Consider the following 21,611-nt stretch of genomic DNA (forward strand, 5'->3'; position numbering starts at 1 on the left):
AAACTAATAAGGGCATGGTGGAAGTGTCAACGAAGTCCCAAAGCAGGGCATCTAGGTGAGAAATGACTTGGGATCCCTTCTTAAATGGAAGTTTTAGAGTTCATGGAGTTCACCTTCCAATTAGAGGGACAGAGGATGGTGATGAGGTAGAATCCCAAGGCTGATAGGTTCTTGCAGTGTGATGAAGTTTTCCCAATAATGAGCTTCCTCCAGCATGGTGGTTAGAGAAGTCACAAAAGTAGTGCAGCACAGGTGAGAAATGAGGAGACAAAGGAACTCTGAGATGCTACTATACAACCAGCAGAATGGCAAAGGGAAAGGGGAAAATGATAGTAGATATAAAAGAGGCTGCAGGAAAACAAAGCACACTGCCACACTATTTTTAAAAAATCCTTACTTTCTGTTTTAGTAACAACTATAAGACAGAAGGGCAAGGAATAAGAAATTTAAGGTTAAGTGACTTGCTCAGGGTCATACAGCTCGGAAATGTCTGAAGTCATATCCAAACCCAGTTTCCTCTTGACTCCAGGCCTGGCAATCTATCCACTGTGCTACCTAGCTGCCTACTATCATTGGTATCATTGGTAGAACTCTGCATTGGTCCAGACATTCTGGAAAGCAACTTAGAATTATACCTCCAAAGTTACTAAACTATGCAAAGCCAATGATACCACTATTAAATTTCTATCCTAAAGAGATCAGAGAAAGAGGAAAATGATCCATATGCCCCAAAATATTTATAACAATTTTTTTGAAGTATATAATTGGAAAAAATTGGGGAATGGTTGAATAAATTATGGCATGTGTATGAGTTGAGTGAAGAAGGGTCAGAAGACAGATTATGAAGTTGAGGAGTTGAAATGAAGGTTACAAATGCAGACAGCTTTTTCTAGGAGTTTGCCTGAGAAAGCAAGATGTACATTGCACAATAATTTGAAGGGATGGTAGAATCTAATAAAAGTTCTTTCTAAAGGTTGGGAAAATTTTAAAGCTGAAAACACAGGAGAGGCTGAAGATTTGAGATAGGTGATGATTGAAGATGAATTCTGCTGGAGAAGACAGGATAGAATTGGGGGAATGGCATATGTATTCATATACTCTCTCCGCTGGAGGCCAAGGAGAAGTAAAGGACCACATCATTTTCAAGAAACCGCAAAAAAAAAGTACAGGGGATGATGTCAAGTAACTTTGAGATTTTCTCTGCCTCTGATACCCTATCCATCTTTGTGAGTTTGATCTGAGTGGCAGTTGCTCAAAACACTTGCTGGTTTCTCATTGATTAACCCTTATATATTCTTATAAAAGAGGGGAACAAAAAGAAAGGGGAGAGGGCTCTCATTTTAAATGGTCTCAATGTTTGCCATAATGTAAGAGGCAAGATCCTCAGCTGAAAGAAGGAAGAGGTGTGGGAGCTAAAGGAAGGAAGTTTGCATGAGGATGGTTTCAGAAAAACTTGGAAAGACTTCAATGAACTGATGGAAAGTGAACTGAGCAGAATTAGAACAATGTACACAGTAAAGTTGTAATAATAAACTGTGAAAGACTTAGCGATGTTAATTAATACAATTGACTTCCAAAGGACTCACAATTAAAAAAAAAACTATCCTTAAGATAGAGAACTGATGGGCTCTTGAGTGAAGATTGGAGTATTTACCCCTCTTTTTCTTGCTTCTCCTCCCCCACCAAAACATAACCAAATGTGGAAATGTTTTCCAGGCATAATATAATGATATTTCTTGCTTTCTTAGTGGGCAGAAGAAGCAGAGAGAATTTGGAACTGAAAATATATTTTTTTAAGTTTGAAATAGTTTTTGGAGAGAGGTAAAGGGTTAGAAGGGAATAAAAGGAATGATTTGTGGCTGTGAGAAGTCAATTGAAGTTGCATAATTGAATTTATGCTGTGCCTAGATAACAGTTGTGACATCTTTCAGCTCCATTCAGCAGCATGTAGGAATAGGGGTGGTAGATAAAAGGAATAATCCAGGGTTAAGGCTTCACAATGGATGATGAGAGGACAAGGGATGGAAGACTTTGTGAGTAGAGGGAAATATAGAGTTGAATTGGGTTAAGAATAGAAATGGAGGGAAAAAAAATCAGAGTAAGGGCAATGTGGAATACAGTGATGAATTTAAGAGGAGGATGAAAAATAGATTTGGGTGTGGCGGGACATAAGGAGAGAATGGAATGATAGGTTAAGGTCAGAAAGACGAATTCCAGTTTTTGATTAAGGAAGTATACTATTTGTGGGGAATGGCGAGATCCAGCACTATTCCTAAGTATACTGAAGGTAGAATAAGAGGTCATGCGAGTTAAGGATACTCAAGAATTGGGAGGTTTTCCAGTTTCAAGGAGCATCAGTATGTTGAAATCCTCAAAAACTCAAGATTCTTCCTTATGTAAATATTTTTCCTTCAATTTTTTATTAGGTTGTCTAACCTCTCTGGGGGGTTCTTGTTCATTCTGTTCTCTTTTATGGGTTTCTACATAGTTATGGCAGAACTGCTTTCCTCGTCTGGAATTTTATCCCAGGTTACTTTAACCCATAGCATTTCTTCTCTGTAAAATTCTTCTTAGCATGCTCATTTTTCTCAGTCTCTCTATTGTTAGTATCTTTGGGCGGGGGGAGGGGGAGCAGGACTTACCTTTTTGTTGTTTTTAAGTTTTCTCAGAGCATTTCTAGAACTAGAAGGGAAACTAGGTGTATTGGCACACTCATGCAATCATCTTGCAGTGCTATAGAAATGGATTATGGAGCAAGATTCTAGAGATAATGGAGCAGGATGCGATCAAGGACATATACCTAGAGACGAGTTAGTTTTGGTAAAGGATTACATTATCCTGAAATTGCAGTAAAGAGGCAAAGAGGTTTTAAGATGTTATAGGGTTTTAAGCACTTAAGATGAATGACTGGTGTATCCGTTACTTTTGCTTTTGGTTGTTTCTCAGAAGATTACAAGTTTCTTCATTTCTAGTGGTGATTCTGTGTATTATTAAAGCGTATCCTCCCACATTTTTGTTCATGGTTGACATATGCATTAGCTGCTTGTGACTCATTGTCATGCATTGTTCTGTCCAGGAAAACTCTACCACAATAGAGGTATGTTCCAGAACCTGCTGCATCTTACAGTAAGATGTCAAGAATATTATGAAAATAATAGTGATTGAGTGAGCTATGGTAGTTCCTCAACATATCCATTAAAGCCTTTCATCAATCCAACACTTCCAAAGTAGAAACAAAGGCTGAGACTGTGTGGTGCAGTGAAAAGAACCCTAGCATGAATCGAAGATGAATCTTTTTTTTTTTTTAATGATTAAATCATTTTATTTTAGGAAGGATTGGATTTAGGTACCACCTTTTCAAAAGGACATTTTGAAAAACAAATATCTAACATCACATTCTTTTTTTTTAAACATTTATTAATATTTATATTTTAGAAAAGTTAACATGGTTACAAGATTTATGCTCTTACTTTCACCTTCAACCCCACCCCCGACATCCCCCCTCCCCTGGCCAATATGCATTTCCACTGGTTTTAACATGTGTCATTAATCAAGACCTATTTCCAAATTGTTGATAGTTGCATCGGTGTGGTACTTTCGATCCCCAATCATGTCCTCATCATCCCATGTATTCAAGCAGTTGATTTTCTTCTGTGTTTCCTCTCCTGCTGTTCTTCCTCTGAATGTGGGTAGCATTCTTTTCCATCAATCCCTCAGAATTGTCCGGGTCATTGCATTGCTGCTAGTACAGAAGTCCATTGCATTTGATTTTACCACAGTATATCAGTCTCTGTGTACAATGTTCTTCTGGCTCTGCTTCTTTCACTCTGCATCAGTTCCTGGAGGTCTTTCCAATTCACACGGAATTCCTCCAGTTTATTATTCCTTTTAGCACAATAGTATTCCATCACCAGCATATACCACTGTTTGTTCAGCCATTCCCCAATTGAAGGACATACCCTCCTTTTCCAGTTTTTTTTTTGCCACCACAAAAAGCACAGCTATAAATATTTTCGTGCAAGTCTGTTTATCTATGATCTCTTTGGGGTACAAGCCCAACAATGGTATGGCTGGATCAAGGGGTAGGCATTCTTTTATAACCCTCTGAGCATAGATCCAAATTGCCAGCCAGAATGGTTGGATCAGTTCACAGCTCCACCAGCAATGCATTAATGTCCCAACTTTGCCACATCCCCTCCAACATTCATTACTCTCCCCTTCTTTCATTTTAGCCAATCTGCTAGGTGTGAGGTGATACCTCAGAGTCGTTTTGATTTGCATTTCTCTAATTATTAGAGATTTAGAACACTTTCTCATGTGCTTATTGATACTTTTGATTTCTTTATCTGAAAATTGCCTATTCATGTCTCTTGCCCATTTATCAATTGGGGAATGGCATGATTTTTTATACAATTGATTTAACTCTTTATATATTTGAGTAATTAGACCCTTGTCAGAGTTTTTTGTTATAAAGGTTTTTTCCCAATTTGTTGTTTCCCTTCTGATCTTGGCTACATTGTTTTGGTTTGTACAAAAGCTTTTTAGCTTAATATAATCAAAACCATTAAATTTACATTTTGTAATTTTCTCTAACTCTTGCTTGGTTTTAAAATCTTTCCTTTCCCAGAGATCTGACAAGTATACTATTCTGTGTTCACTTAACTTATTTATAGTTTCCCTCTTTATATTCAAGTCATTCACCCATTCTGAATTTATCTTGGTGTAGGGTTTGAGATGTTGATCTAAACCTAATCTCTCCCATATTGTTTTCCAAATTTCCCAGCAGTTTTTGTCAAATAGTGGGTTCATGTCCCAAAAGTTGGGCTCTTTGGGTTTATCATACACTGTCTTGCTGACATCATTAACCCCAAGTCTATTCCACTGATCCTCCCTTCTATCTCTTAGCCAGTACCATATTGATTTAATGACTGCTGCTTTATAGTATAGTTTGATATCTGGTACTGCTAGGCCCCCTTCCTTCACATTTTTTTTTCATTTTTTCCTTTGATATTCTTGATCTTTTGTTATTCCAAATGAAATTTGTTATAGTTTTTCCTAATTCAGTAAAGAAGTTTTTTGGTAATTTGATAGGTATAGCACTAAATAGGTAAATTAATTTGGGTAGAATGGTCATTTTTATTATGTTAGCTCATCCTACCCATGAGCAATCAATGTTTTTCCAATTGTTTAGATCTAGTTTTACTCTTTTGGAAAGTGTTTTGTAGTTGTTTTCATATAATTCCTGTGTTTGTTTTGGTAGATAGATTCGTAAGTATTTTATATTGTCTAGGGTGATTTTAAATGGTGTTTCTCTTTCTACCTCTTGCTGCTGTGATGTATTGGAAATATATAGAAATGCTGATGATTTATGTGCATTTATTTTGAAACCTGCAACTTTGCTAAAGTTGTTGATTATTTCTACAAGCTTCTTAGTTGATTCTCTAGGATTTTTTAAGTAGACCATCATATCATCTGCAAAGAGTGATAGCTTAGTCTCCTCATTGCCTATTTTAATACCCTCAATTTCTTTTTCTTCTCTAATTGCTACTGCTAGTGTTTCTAGTACAATGTTAAATAATAGAGGAGATAATGGGCATCCTTGTTTCACTCCTGATCTTATTGGGAAGGCTTCTAATTTATCCCCATTGCATATGATGCTTGTTAATGGTTTTAGGTATATACTGTTTATTATTTTTAGGAAAGGTCCTTCTATTCCTATACTTTTCAGTGTTTTCAATAGGAATGGATGCTATATTTTGTCAAAGGCTTTTTCAGCATCTATTGAGATGATCATGTGATTTTTATTTGTTGATATGGTCAATTATGTGGATGGTTTTCCTAATGTTGAACCATCCTTGCATTCCTGGTATAAATCCCACCTGATCATGGTGGATGATCCTCTTGATCACCTGCTGGAGTCTCTTTGCTAGTATTCTATTTAGGATTTTTGCATCTATGTTCATTAGGGAGATTGGTCTATATTTTCTTTCTGTTTTTGATCTCCCTGGCTTTGGAATCAGTACCATATTTGTGTCATAAAAGGAATTTGGTAGGACTCCTTCTTTACTTATCATATCAAATAATTTGTATAGTATTGGCATTATTTGCTCTTTGAATGTCTGATAGAATTCACTTGTGAATCCAACAGGCCCTGGCGATTTTTTCTTAGGGAGTTCTTTGATGGCTTGTTCAATTTCTTTTTCTGATATGGGATTATTTAGGTATTCTATTTCTTCTGCTGTTAATCTAGGCAATTTATATTTTTGTAAATATTCATCCATATCTCTTAAATTGCTATATTTATTGCCATATAATTGGGAGAAATAGTTTTTAATGATTGCCTTAATTTCCCCTTCATTAGAGGTGAGGTTTCCCTTTTCATCTTTGATACTGTCAATTTGGTTTTCTTCTTTCCTTTTTTTTATTAGATTGACCAGTACTTTGCCTATTTTATCTGTTTTTTCAAAATACCAGCTTCTAGTCTTATTTATTAATTCAATAGTTCTTTTACTTTTGATTTTATTAATTTCTCCCTTGATTTTTAGTATTTCTAATTTAGTTTTCATCTGGGGATTTTTAATTTGCTCGCTTTCTAATTTTTTAAGTTGCATGCCCAATTCATTAATCTCTGCCCTCCTTAATTTGTTAATATATGCACTGAAGGATATAAACTTCCCCCTAAGTACTGCCTTGGCTGCATCCCACAGAGTTTGGTAGGATGTCCCATCATTGTCATTCTCTTCAATGAAATTGTTGATTGTTTCTATTTCTTCTTTGACTAGCTGGTTTTGGAGAATCCTATTATTTAATTTCCAATTGGTTTTTTATTTGCCTGTCCAGGTGCCCTTACTAATTATTGTTTTTATTGCATTATGATCTGAGAAAGTTACATTTATTATTTCTGCTCTTTTGCATTTGTTTGCCATGATTCTATGCCCTATTACATGGTCAATCTTTGTGAATGTACCATGTGCAGCTGAAAAGAAGGTGTATTCCTTTTTGTCCCTATTTATTTTTCTCCACATATCAATTAAATCTAATTTTTCTAGGACTTCATTCATCTCTCTTACCTCTTTCTTATTTATTTTTTGGTTTGGTTTATCTAGATCTGAAAGAGGAATATTTAGATCTCCCACTAGTATGGTTTTACTGTCTATTTCCTTCTTGAGCTCTGCCAGTTTCTCCTTTATGAATTTGGATGCTGTACCACTTGGTGCATACATATTGAGCAGTGTTATTTCCTCATTGTTTTATACTGCCTTTAATCAGGATGTAATGACCTTCCCTGTCTTTTTTAATCATATCTATTTTTACTTTGGCTTTGTCAGAAATCATAATAGCCAGTCCTGCCTTCTTTTTCTCATTTGATGCCCAAAAGATTTTGCTCAAGCCCTGAACCTTAAACTTGTGTATGTCCACCCGCCTCATATGTGTTTCTTGTAGACAACATATGGTAGGATTTTGGTTTCTAATCCACTCTGTTATTTGCTTCCGTTTTATGAGTGAGTTCATCCCATTCACATTCAGAGTTATAATTGTCAGTTGTGCATTCACTGACATTTTCGTATCCTCCCCTATTCCTATCCCTTCTTAAACTATTTCCTTTTAAACCAGTGGTTTGCTTTTAGCTGGTATCCCTTATCCCCTCCCTTGATTAACTTCCCTTTCTACCCCCTCCCTTATTATTCCTCTTTTTATTTTTAAAGGCCTAATGAATTCCCTCCCCCTTCTTCTCCCTTCCCTTTTTTGACCCCTCCACTCCCCTGCTCCTCTTGGTTTATCCCTTCTGACTTTCTCAGTAGGATTAGAGTTTTATATCTCAATGGATATAACTATTCTTCCCTCTCAGGGTTAATTACACTGAAAGTAAGGTGTAAATATTACCTCTTAATGCTCTCTTCCTCTCCTTCTTATAATAGTATAATAGTATTCATCCCTTCTCCTTCCCATGCCCTATTTTTCTTATTCCTTCAAGATTCTCTTAGTGTCCTCTACTATTCATCCCCCCTTTTTCCTTCCCACCCATATTATCTTAGACCATTTGGTATTCCAACCTCTCCGTATGAATAATTCTTCTAATTATTATAATAGTGAATGCTATAATGGTGAACAGAGTTCACTACAGAGAATTATACATAACATTTCCCCGCTTAGGAGTACCAATAATTAGATCTTATTGAAGCCCTTAAAGAGGCAAATTTAAAAAATATGAGTTTTCTTACTTTCCCTTCTGTTTCTTATTTACCTTTTTCATGTTTTTTCTTGATTTTTGTGCTTGGATATCGAACTTTCCATTTAGTCCTGGTCTTTTCTGTGCAAATGCTTGGAAATTTTCTATCTTGTTGAATGCCCAAACTTTCCCCTGGAAGAATATAGTCAGTTTTGATGGGTAGGTGATCCTTGGTTGTAAACCCAGTTCTCTTGCCTTTCTGAATATCATAATCCAAGCCTTGTGGTCTTTTAGTGTGGAGGCGGCCAGATCCTGTGTGATCCTGATTGGTGCTCCTTGATATCTAAATTGTCTCTTTCTGGCTTCTTGTAATATTTTTTCTTTTAGTTGGAAGCTCTTAAATTTAGCTATTATATTTCTTGGGGTTGTCTTCTCATTGTCTAGTATAGAAGGTGATCTATGGATCCTTTCAATGTCTATATTGCCCTCTTGTTGTAGAACTTCAGGGCAATTTTGCTGAGTAATTTCTTTTAGTATGGAGTCCAAATTTCTATTAATTTCTGGTTTTTCAGGAAGACCAATGATTTTCAGATTGTCTCTTCTAGCCCTGTTTTCTTGATCTATCAGTTTCTCATTGAGATATTTCATGTTTCCTTCTATTTTATCTGTCTTTTGACTTTGTTTTATTTGATCTTGCTGTCTTGAGAGATCATTGGCTTCTACTTGCCCAATTCTTGTCTTTAGAGACTGGTTTTCTGCTATAAGCTTTTGATTTTCCTTTTCAGTTTGGTCTGACCTGTTTTCCAGCTGTTTGATTTTGGTCTCCAATTTGCTTATTAATTCTTTTGATTTGGGGGCATCTTTTTCTAATTGCTCAATTCTAGCCTTTAGAGACTGGTTTTCGGCTACAATCTTTTGGTTTTCCTTTTCAATCTGGTCATTTCTGGTCTTTGATTTACTTGCCTCACTTTCCAATTGTGAAATTCTGCCTTTTAAACTGTTATTTTCTTGCCAGATCTCTTCCATTTTTCTTATGATCTCAGATCTGAACTCTTCAAGACCTTGTGACCCGTTTTCATTGTTTTGGGAAGGTTTGGATTGTTTGTTCTCTTCTACTGTTTCCTCTGTGGTCTGGATTTTTTCTGTGTAAAAGTTGTCAAGTGTTAAAGGTTTTTTCTTCTTCATCTTTCTCTTCTGGTTTTCCTGATGATTCTGGCTTGCCATATTAAGCTGAGTTCCCTCTCAGCTTTATGCTCGTGCCCAGGATCTGTTTGTGGCTCTTTAGAGATTCCTGAGGTCTCAGGTATAGTTGTTTTGGGACAAGCCTCCTGGTGGTCTCCTTGCTTGTTCTTCTGCCTGAAGCTCCTTTAACAGTCTCAGGGAGCTGCTTCCACAGTCAAGCACTTCTCTGCACTGGGCCCCCACTCAAGGTCCGCTCCTGCACTCAGGATCAGCCCCTTTGTCTGTTCCCCAGTCCGCACTTTAATCCGTGCCTCAGCCGGCACCTGTATCAGCCCCTTTGCCTGCACCTGGGCTCAGGGTCTGGGCTCAGGGTCTGCGCTCAGAGTCCACGAGTTCCTCAGCCTCCGGGGGGGGGGTCCCAAGTCTTGCTGCTCCCAGGAACAAGCCCTGGTGAGCTGCCAATGACCCGATGGGTGCCCCAAACCTGCGCCGACTCCCGTGGGCTGGCTTTGGCGCGGTAGGTGGTGTGGGGTGGGGGAGGGGATTGCTCTGCTTGTGTTTTCGTGGGAGCTGTTTCACCCCTTTATAGCATGGAAATGCCCCATTTCCACATACCTCCGATGCTGCGCCCTGTTGTGGGGTCCCTTCTTTCCTCTGGATTTGTTTTTATGTCTTCTTGAGGAGTCCTATATGCGTGGGTTAGGAGAGGTCAAGAAGTTGCTTTTTACTCTGCTGCCATCTTAACCCTGCCTCCGGAAGATGAATCTTTTGAGAGCTTAAATCGTTTAATCAATTATTTGAGTTACATCAATGAAAGGTTGGATTGGATCATTTCTAAAGTGTCTTCTGGCTCCAAAACTTGGATTTTTAGATTCTTTCGAGTGCTTAAATCATACAATTTATGATTTCCAACCATTCTTCCAAAAGTCATACTGAATTTTTTTTCTCTTAGATAAGCTAAAATCTCATGCCTCTTAAATAATGACTACTCAATTCAAGTTATTAAAAATGAGAAGTAAAGGAAAAACTAAGAAAACAAACAAGTTTAATATGGATGAATGTCTTGTTTAGGTACGCATTTTCAATTTAAAATAAAAGAGGAATGAATAACTGGGAATGGAGAAACAAGTTCTTTGTTGCTAATGATGCATTCAGTTCTCTTGGCTAGCTGATGAGTTTGGGGAACAATTTTATCAGCTGTCACAATGAGCCTAAATCTAAATTTATAGAAGGCATAAACACATAATGGTTTTAATGGGGTTTTTGAATTGAATAGCAGCACATAATTAGATCCAAATAGATTAAAGTTCCCCACTGTGCTCGAGGAATATAACTAGAAAGCTTTATTTTCTCTAATACTAGGGGTATAAACACAAAATGGCTTATAGAGTCAGAACATAAATATCCTGAAAGTTCAAACTGAGTTGAGCTTTTAGAAAACAAGTACTTGCAATGGAAATACTGACTAGTTTCAACTACAAAAGTTGTTAGTGTTGCTCTAGTAGAATACAAGAAAAAATAATGCTGGTTATTTCCCACGATCCAAACGTAGGCCTCGTGTCTATTAAAGAAGATGGATATTATTAGCTTGTATACTAACACTGATTCTATCCTCTTACAACTGATCAATTATCAAGTATTTCTAGGGCACCTATGTGTCTTAATACTGTGCTAAACACTATGAAAAATACATACAATAACAGACAGAGTTCTTGAACTCATGTAGACGGCAATCTGGTTAGATTGTAAAGAAGCAGCATGATGAAATATAAAAAGGGCACTGGATTTGTAGTCAGAAAATCTGAGTTCAAATTCTGGTTTTACAATTTACCAGCTGCCTGATCTCTGGCAAATCATTTTACCCTTTGAAATCTCAGTTTCCACATCTGTAAAGTACAGATATTAATACTTGTACTACTTACTTCACAGGGATGTTGTGAGGGTCAAATGGGATAATAGATATAGTCTGTAAACTTTAAAACACTATAAAAATGTCAAGCTGTTATTTTAATAGATTTGTGCTAAAACTGAAAGAATGCTTTCTTTTCCCAGAAGATAATCAATTTATTCTAGGTCATCCTCATTAAATCACTTCAAAAGTAGTGAATTCCAGGAGTGAGAAAGTTCATTTGTACAAAAAACATGCTCTTTCAAGAGTGGATGAAAAATTTGAAGTAGAATTATACAATAATAGGGGCATAATGTGTTGCAGTGGATAGAGCAACTGACCTGAAGTCAGGAAATCTGAGCTCAAATCTGGCTTCACTTACTTGCTCTCTGTGACCCTGGACAAACTGCTTAACCCCTGTTTGCCTCAGTTCCACTTCTATAAAATGGGGACACACTTGGGAAATAAATGGCAAACCACTCCAGTATCACTGCCAAGAAAACTCCATGAACTTTGTTGGACATGATTAAACAACTGGACAATTGCAATAATATGTCTTCCATACTCCATAATCAACTAAGCTCTGTGACAATACACATGTTTTGCTGGAAACCAATCTATTAACTGTTTTGTGGGAGTAAGGGAAAATGATTCTTTTCTTAACTAATCCATTCGAAAATGATTAGTGCAAAACTCAAACTCCCAACAATAATTCCAAAGAGAAGCAATACACAAGCCTGTGGAAACAAATAAAACACAAAAGAAACAGTTAGGCTATGTTGTAGAAGTACAATTCCATTTCTGCAAAGGTTACTAAGTATACGATTTAGGGAGAAAAAATTCCAATCTTTCTTTTCATTCAAGATTTCAAGGGGCATCTTCAGCTGCTTTTTAAAAACATTTTAAATGAAATATTTCATTGTTTTTGAAACTTAAAAACTACAGGCTGCACTTCTATGATGGTTTCTCCCACTAGTTAGGCATACTGAAGACTGAAGGGCCATGGTATTAGATAGACTTCACTATGAAATTCTGAATATGGAGTCATCCATCCCAAGACACCCCCATCAAACCTTACCTGATCTCAAAGATAGACTTCAAGGCTCAAGTCAATGCTAAAAAGGCATTTTTATTTCTTCTGATTTTTTTCATAGATAGTTTAAATTACATAAAGAAGGAATTTTACTCTGAGTTAGACCCATATTAATTTTAGAGTTACTCCTCCCACTTCTTTACTCTGGAACAAATTAAAAACCTCACTGAAGTTAAACTTTCACCAAAATATTTTCTTCTCTGCAATAGTATTTCTGTGTGATTAGTGGCCTGAATTTATAGCAGAGTAGTATTCCATTATATTCATTTAATCACAGCTTATTCCCCATTTGATGGGCAACAACTTTGTTTCCAATTCTTAGCTATCACAAAAAGTGCTGTTATGAATATTTTGGAATATGTGAGATTTTTTTCCTTATCATTGTTGTGATAATTTCTTTTTCACATTCTGTATTAATTCCCACACATTAAGGAAAATTATTGTGTATTCCTAAGTCTGGGTTCTGAGCCAGAGATACCACCTACTCTGCTGTTTTTTGCATTTTCTTTGTCTTAGGGAATCCCAAAGAATGTCTTCCTTTGTAACAGAATTTGGCTAATAAATGAAGAAGGCAAGAGCTCTTTTCCTGTGGATGTGACCTGTCTACCTGTAGAGATGGGAAGGGATAGGATAGGCGGATGGATCACCTCTTAATTAGCTATCACCAATTAAAGATATCTTGGGATGTTCAAGGGAGAGAATGAATGAACTCCTAAAAATCGAATTATTTGGCTGCCTGACCAGGCTTGAGTCATCCCTGGTTTGCAAAAGAACTTTATCACTTTATTGGATGCTGGGCTAACCAATAAACCTGATATAATCAATAAACTTATACACTTCCTCAAAAATCAGTCTCGAGATAATTTTAATTGTGACAATGTCTTCCTTGAGATATAAGCACAGTAATAAAGTCAAAGGGTATAAACATTTTAGTCACTTTCTTTGCATAATTTCAAACTGTTTTACAAAATGGTTGTACCACTTCAACAATGTATTAGTGTGCCCACATTCCCACAACCCTTTCAACACCAAGTATTGTGATTTCTTGTCATTTTTGCCAGTTCACAGAGGGTGAGGTGAAACCTTTTGATTTACATCTCTCTTATTATCAGTGATTTGGCACATTTTTCCCACATCTTTGTGAATACTTTGCAGTTCTTTTGAGAACTATTTGTTAGTTCCAACTTCTTTGGCATTCAAACCTCTTTAAAATTTAACTCTAATCTATCTTTACAGAATTTTATCTGTTTTTTTTGCTGTTTTTCACACATGACATTCTCTCCCATCCCTGGATCCTTCTAGATGCTATTGTAATGTCTTAAATGAAGTCCTCCCTCCCATGGGAATCCCTAGTTTCCTTCAAAGTCCAACTCAAGTACTACCTTCTACATGAAGTCTTACTTCATTTTTCCATCAGCTTTGCCTGAATTATTTTGTACTTATTTATAAAAAACATATATGTATATGTATCTATATTAATACATATGCATATATACATTGATTGCTTCCAATATAATGTAAATTCCTAGATGGCAAGTAATATATCCTTTTAAAATTTGCATTCCCAGCACAATGACTGCATAGTGCTTGGGATACTTAATAAATGCTTACTGATTGATAAATAGCTTCTTGAAAATGTATAATATAAAATGACAAGATGTTTCTTAAAACAGGGTTCATGAAAGAAATATACAGTTAAAAAACATACCCCAAGCTTCTTCTGTGATATGAAATCCTCTCTACTGAGTTTAATATAAAATAATCCTGGGTACACAAAAAGCAAACATGTTGATGTACTGGCACCTTATAAGGAGAAAACAAATAAACAAAATGATGTCATTAGGAGCAGAACCTGAAACTGAGAGAGCCAATTTATTATGTGGAACTTTGGGAAGAGATAACTTACCTACTATCCCAAATACATGTTTAATGTCAGGAACATATAGTGCAAGCAAAACAATGATAGTATTGAGTGCTAGAGTGACCAAAAAATGACGAATCCATGAGAATGGGAGATTGGGGAAAAACATCATTGTTAATGCCTTTCTTGCCTGTAAATTGGAAAAAGAAATTAATTTAAGAGAAAGTATCATTAGGGAAATATTTGTTTAAACATAAATCTGTCCTTATGGTCTTCTCACAAGATATTTATTTTCTGAAATGTTCTACCTACACACTGCCTTTATCATGAAGCTTTTAAAAACACTTATAACACTGTAGTTTTATTCTTGGATATCTTCCTTTCTTAGGACATTGTAACTAATGTAGTGCATTTTTCATATTCTATTATACATTATAATTACTTATGTACTTATCTCTCTTAATAGGTGGCAATCTCTTTGTGGGCAGAAACTGCGCTTTATTCATCTCTCTATGGCCCTGCCCTGAGCTTGGTGTAGTGTAATATGCATGGGAAATGCTTAATAAATATTTGTTTTACTGAATTTTCATTGTACTTTGCTGAGTAAAAAATTATCAAAAATGTGAAAACTTTCACATACATATTTCCCTAAAAGTAAATAACTTCTTTGATTATACCAGTGATGGGCAAACTACAGCCAGATGTGGCCCCCTGAAATGTTCTACCCCACTGCGGGATGTTATTCCTAATCTGATGAATACAATACAATGAAATTTTGAAAGAGTTTTCTTAGAAACAGACTGACAGATGACCATTTCCTTTCCTTTGGCCCCCTCTTTAAAAAGTTTGCCCATCACTGGATTATACTAATCTTTCTGACATGAAGATCCTGCTATGATTATTTCACTCACTACATGATTTATATTTCTGAGGTCTAAGGAAAGCACTAGTAGAGGTCCTAAGCCAGAAAGCTACAATTTGGTGCCCAGAGATAGATGGCACGCCTGTTTCTAATTAGCAGTCTAGCTGAGATAAGAGATTACAAGCTACTAGTTATAAAAGGAAGCAGTAAGGTGGTCCAGTGGATAGAATGTTGGACCTGGAGTCGGGAAATATTCAGCTCCCTTAGTTCAAATCTGGCCTCAGGCAATTCCTAGCTGTGTGACCCTATGTAAGTCACTTAACTCCTATCACTCTTACCACTCTTCTGTCTTGGAACCAATACATGATATTGATTCTAAGACAGAAGGTAAAGGTTTTCCTCAGTTTCCTCATCTGGAAAAAATGACAAACCACTCCAGTATCTTTGCCAAGAAAACCCCAAATGGGTCATGAAGAATCAGACAGGACCTAAAAACACCTGAACAACAAATTTTAATAGTCATCAATTTGTCCTTAAAGTCTATGGATAAAAGAATAAAGGTTCTAAAACAGAAAATAATTTTTATGAAGGAAGTATTTTAAATTGTGTATGACAACTTTTTCATTCTGGCTGTAACAGCATTTGTACTTTCAAAGGGCACTTACTAATATGCCAAGCACTGTGCAAGAAATAAACCAGTTAGAAGACAGCCTTTGAGGTAAAAACCAAAATGGACAGATAAGGCACTCATAAAATGATATCTGAATACTTTGTTCTTGGTGACATAGTAATTCTCAGAATTCTCATGTACAGTAATACTTTTTTATTTTACATTCCTTCATTCTGCTCTCATGTCTTAACAACTGCAAAGTCAATGTTTTGTTTTGGCTAAGATTAAACTAAACTTTCTCTGTGAAAACAAAATTACAATAAATCAGCAAAGAACTTACTTTTGCTGACTTGAATTTTCATCTTTTTGTATATATTCTTTTGAAAACACAATCCAGAATTGGAGGGAAAAAAATTCAACCTTCCCCATAAAACATTAGAAGTACTATATTCTCCAAATTGAAAACAATGTTGTGGGATAGGTTAAATCTAAACTTAATCTCAAAAAGCACAAATTAGCTAAATGCTTCACTGTTATTTTTGTCCTTTCAAGAAGCCATATGCACTACCAGGTCTTTGATCAATCACTTGACATATGAATAAGATATACAAGACTAGAAATGATTCAAATGTTCTAGTCTGCAAAGAATTAGCGTTGCCATATTAGGGAAACAACTACAACAGGCAGCAAGACCTTTCACAGTACTTACAGGGAAATGGATTAGAGGGACTGTCAGGAGCACAGCAAACAGTATGCATAACTTCACAGTCATGATAACAACATCATGTGGCAAGTATTTGCTATAACTCTGTAGTATTTCGGACTCCACTTTTTCTGGAAATGAACAAACAAAGTTACATATAAGTTGCTAAGAGGCTGAGAAGAGCACAATATTTTCTTTTCCATGAACATGTCTTTGCAAGACTTTCTAAAAGTAATCAAAATATGGGCCTGTCCTTTCCCTGGGGAACATGGAAACACCTTTTTTTTCCCCCTTCACATTTTAGCAACCCAAACAGAAACAAGCACATAGACAACTTCAAAAGTTATGAAAAGAAATAAGAAGGCAGAATTTTTCTTTCTAGGTTCTCATAGAGCACCTCAATTGCTGCTTTCCTTATTTTCACCTCACCTATTAGCTCAAATGGCAGTAAGAGGTATAATTATCGTTACCCAAAGCAGAAAATAGGACTAACGGAAAATGAATTACCAAGGGGCATAAGAGAGTAGCCAAAAGGGAAGGCAAATTCTATATAGCAAATACTGCTTTTTCCAATGAAGAGAGCTAAAAGTGAAGGTGTTTAATAAAGCAGTACTGGATGGAGAGCCAGGCCTAGAGAAAGGAAGTCCTAGGTTCAAATTTGACCTCAGATACTTCCTAGCTGTGTGACCTTGGGCAAGACCTCCAGCATCTAGGGGGAAAAAAGAAAACAGTACACATAGAACCATAGGAAAAAATATATTCTGACTCAAGTTGGAACTCAAACAAGTTCTCTTGTTTGAAAAAACAGCCATGGATAAATAGATATAGTCAAATATTTCCTGAGTGCTCTCTATCTTTCTGGCATGGTGGGGAGACATGGTTGAATTACATGTAGTTTCTGTTCTTAAAGAGTTTACAATTTAATAGAAGGCATGATATTTACGTAATAAAGAAAGAACTATATGTAAAATAAGAGTAAAGGGCTATGAGTATTTTTAGAAAAAGGTTTGGTATTTTTTTTTCTGATAAGAGACTGTGTGTGTGTGTGTGTGTGTGTGTGTGTGTGTGTGTGTGTGTAGATCAGTAATTCCCAAAGTGGGTGCCACCGTCCCTGGTGGGTGCTGCAGCGATCCAGGGGAGCGGTGATGGCCACAGGTGCATTTATCTTTCCTATTAATTGCTTTAAATTAAAAAAAATAATTTCCAGGAGGCTAAGTAATATTTTTTTGGAAAGGGGGCAGTAGACCAAGAAAGTTTGGGAACCACTAGTGTAGATAATAGAAAATATCTGGGAAGTGGCATTTAAGTTGGCTCTTAAAGGAAGTTTTAACAGATGAAAAGTGGGGAAAGGAGAAGTAGATAATTGCAAGTGGGAGAGAAAAATATAAACAAAGACACAAAGGCAGGAAAGGGTAAGAGGCAGCAATATGCATTTATATAACAGCTACTTTATGTCAGGCATAAAGAAGGTACTTTCCGTCCTGTCTTAGGAGTGGCTGTTAATTGTTGATTTTATTATGAAAGCATAAATTGCCAATGATAACATCATTTTGCACTTAGAGCTCTTCAAAATCTTAATATTAAGTTTTGAGATTACCAGGTTCTAATAAAAGTTTTGGTTGCACATTTGGAAAAAAAATGTGTAAAGTGCTCATAAGCATTTTAATTTTTTATTTCATTATCAAGCAGAAAAATGAATAGTTACATAGAGAGAACTAAGGAGTCCAGTATGACTGGAGTTCTGAGTATCTGAAGGGGAACTGACAGAAATAAGGCTGAAAAAGTTGTGTAGTGTTTGTTTATAGTCTTGAAAGCCAAGCTTATGGTGTAGGGATTGAACTGTATAAAAATTGTATCTCCCTAGGGATAGAGTACAGTAGGAATTTAGTAAATGTTTGTTCAATTTATTTCATTTAGCAAGCATTATAAGCAATTGAAATACTGATATATTTTGAGTATGATAACAGCTGCCCTTTAGGAAGAACTGGATCTGGGAGACAGTAGAAACAGGAAGACCAATTACGAAGCTATTACATTTGTCTAAGAGAGAAGTAAGAAGGGCCTACAGGATGTTAACATTTCTAAAAGAAAGGGACCCCTGTGAGGGACAGCATAAATATTTAGGAAGACCAGAATGGAAGATGCTCGTAAGCTTCTCGAGGGCAAGTGCTTTTATCATGACACACATTTAATGAATGTTTCATTTAGACCCTTACATTCTCATTACATCTTCCATGATAAAAGGCATTATTAACCTAGGGCCAATAAGGAAAAGCTTTCCCTGGAACCCAACTTGAATCATATATGAAATCAGCTTCCTTGTTTTTGGCAGGAGACACTGCCTCACATATACTGAGCTATGAACAGAAATCTAAGGAATCGATTCTAATTTAACCTCAAAGTTGTTACAATTCTACCTTCTACTCTCTCTGGATCCAGATTTGCTGTCAGGACTAGCTGGTTAACTCTGTGTTCTTAGCTGAGTCAGAACACATGTAACCAATATGGCAAAATAAACTTGTATGAATCTGGACAAATCTCCACAAATATCAGAAGGTGACCCCTAAAAAGCATTTATGACCCTGGTTAATACACTGTCATAATCAGAAGAGGTTGCCAGACAGGATGAAAAGTTTATAAAGTGGGACTTTGTGGCACTGGGATTAAATGCCAAAACAGATCTGAACTGCATATCACTATCTCTATCATGACTGACTTTTGGGAAGGAATTAGTTTGTAGGTGTAGAAACAAAATAAACCCCTCCAAACTCTTTAGGATATAATTCCCCTTGAGTTTTTCCTTTCTCCACCTGAGGAAATTTGAGTATTCTAAAAAACTTGCAACTGTGGACAAGGAACTAAGCCCTAGGAGGACCCAGGAAGAAAAAGATATCTAATAAGCAAGAAAAATCTCTATAGGAGAAAAATGTCACTTACAAGCATTAACATTTTTTAGACCACATGACAGGATGTTAAGAGAGAATTTTCTAAAACCTAGTTTAGGCAAAGTCTAAAAGGGCCAGGAACAGCCTAGAATTTGCTTCAAATGGAACTTTGAGTGAAGTACTCTGGGGCATACCTATGGTTTTTCCTCTTAATCTTCTCCTTTCTCTCTCACACTTAATATAACTGCTGTGGAAAAGGCACTGGGCTTGGAGTCCAGAGAGTTCTGAATTCTAGGCCCAACTTCATAATTTACTGCCTCAGTGATCACGGGCAAGTCATTTAATCTTCCTCAGCTTTGTTTTCCTCATCTTTAAAATAGGAATAAGTTTATACTACTTATCTCATAAGGCTCTTATGAAGGTCAAAAGTGATAATGCATATACTGTCCCATAGCCACAATGTACCATATAAATGCAAACTATGATTATGATCATAATTAACGCTATAATCAATCAATATTTATTTAGTACCTAACATGTACCAGGCACACTGTTAAACACTGGGAATAAAGCATAAGACAGTTTGTGAAGAGAAAGCCAGGCTGGAAATGCAAAGTCTTGGGTTCAAATCTGGGCTCAAATATTTCCTAGTTGTGTGATCCTGGGTGAGTCACTTAACCCCAGTTGCCTAGCCCTTACTACTCTGTGGCCTTGGAACTGATACTTTGTATAGACTCTAAGAGAGAAGGCTTAAAAAAAAAAAAAAAAAGACTGTTACTGCCCTCGAGGAGCTTACAGTCAGATGTTCCACTTCACTTGTTCCCCGTCTGCCAAGACAGACAGGAATTTTTTTCCTTGTAATAAATATGAAGTTAATTAATTTACAAATTATATTTATGTCTTTAAAAAAGTATCGATAACCTGATGTTCCATATAAAAGAAATACTTTGAAATATGTATACAGATCTGCAGGGTTTTTTTTTTTTATTTCCTGTAAACTGAAAATTATACTGTTCTTGATTCCTCACTTTCAAAAGACAATAAATCAATTCTTTCACACTCTGACTCTATTTTATCTAAGTAGCTCTCTGAAAGAGTTAAATCTACTAATAAGGGATGGATATGAAATCAAGTATACAATAAAACTCACTAAGTGATAATGCAAGATAAATAAGTTGCATTCATCTCTTACTTATGGTAAAAAGTAAATACTTACCATAAAAAGTGAGGTATCCAAATAATGCTGATAAAAAATAAATGAGAAAACTTAAAGTAATTGCTGTGTTGGTTACATTCTGCATTCGGCTCTTGGAAGGTCTAAAAGACAAAAAAAATAGAACCAAAACTGGATATGACTTAAAGAGATCAAAGAGTCCCCAATGTCCAGGTCATGGTGCTCCTCAGTCATATAAAGCTGAGTCCATCAGTAACTTTATACCAGGAATTGCAATGGGAAGAGTTATTTTTTTAATCATGTGACAATCTTCATGAGGACTCCATTGAAATTTTGTGTTATTATCCAAGGAACCCTCAGAATCTAACACAGGGATCCATGAGGGAAGGAAAGAACTGATTCAGAAAAGACTCAAAATGTCAAAGGCATTTTTATTTCACTTAAGATATCATACGTGTTACCTTCGAAGTTCACAGTACAAGGGCAATATTGAAGTATGGCAGAGAAATGAAAATGCCATAGTTGGGATGGCATAAGCATTCTAAAAAAATGGAAAAAAGTGAAATTATTAAATAGTTTCTAAACTTGACATTAAATTCATGTCTTCCAATGAAAATAATCTGGTTGAACTCAGTTCAACTCTTTGTTAAACAGTCACGTTATTGAAAGGAATATTATTTCAGTGATGTGAGGGACAGTCATGGACAAAGATCTATTTAATGAGTCTTATTGGTGCCTTCTGCTTTTACATCACAGTCATTTTGGGACCCCCCCAAAAGAATGATTGGAGAGTAGAGGCTTCCCCCATCACCCTATGTTGTCTGGGAACCTTTTCCCACCATGGATTGCTATTTTCTCAGTTAATACATGTAACCATTAGAATAATCAATCAATAGGCATTTATTAAGCATTTACTATGTGGCCTGTGCTAAAGATACAAAAACAAAAATGACAATAGTCCATGCCCTTAAGTGCATTGCAATTTAGCTGGGGAAGAGTACATTTACATCTACAATTATGTACCAAGAAAAACCTTCATGTAGAAAGTGACACTTGAATGGAGATTTGAAGGAATTCTAAGTGACCCAAGAGAAGCTGGAGAATACTTCTAGGTGAGCACAAAGACAAGAAAATGGAAGTGGAGAGCTGTATAATGAGGCCAGTTTGGCTGGGCTGCAATGAG

The 21,611-nt window shown here is 36.1% G+C and overlaps 1 protein-coding gene across 1 annotated transcript in view; it reads right to left on the reverse strand.

The window, feature by feature from the left end:
• Window positions 1-11,684: 11,684 nt before the first annotated feature.
• The window catches only part of SLC38A6 (solute carrier family 38 member 6), a 72,426-nt gene continuing 62,499 nt past the window's right edge, over window positions 11,685-21,611 (reverse strand). Inside the window, exons 11-16 of the mRNA XM_044664867.1 lie at window positions 20,890-20,969; window positions 20,471-20,571; window positions 16,376-16,500; window positions 14,240-14,384; window positions 14,042-14,136; window positions 11,685-11,977 (exon numbers count right to left, since the gene is read on the reverse strand). Of these exons, the coding sequence (XP_044520802.1) occupies window positions 11,900-11,977; window positions 14,042-14,136; window positions 14,240-14,384; window positions 16,376-16,500; window positions 20,471-20,571; window positions 20,890-20,969 (624 nt within the window). The 3' untranslated portion in view covers window positions 11,685-11,899. The remainder of the gene's footprint in view (window positions 11,978-14,041; window positions 14,137-14,239; window positions 14,385-16,375; window positions 16,501-20,470; window positions 20,572-20,889; window positions 20,970-21,611) is intronic.

This window comes from Gracilinanus agilis, chromosome 2, assembly GCF_016433145.1.
Source record: "Gracilinanus agilis isolate LMUSP501 chromosome 2, AgileGrace, whole genome shotgun sequence".
Taxonomy (NCBI): domain Eukaryota; kingdom Metazoa; phylum Chordata; class Mammalia; order Didelphimorphia; family Didelphidae; genus Gracilinanus; species Gracilinanus agilis.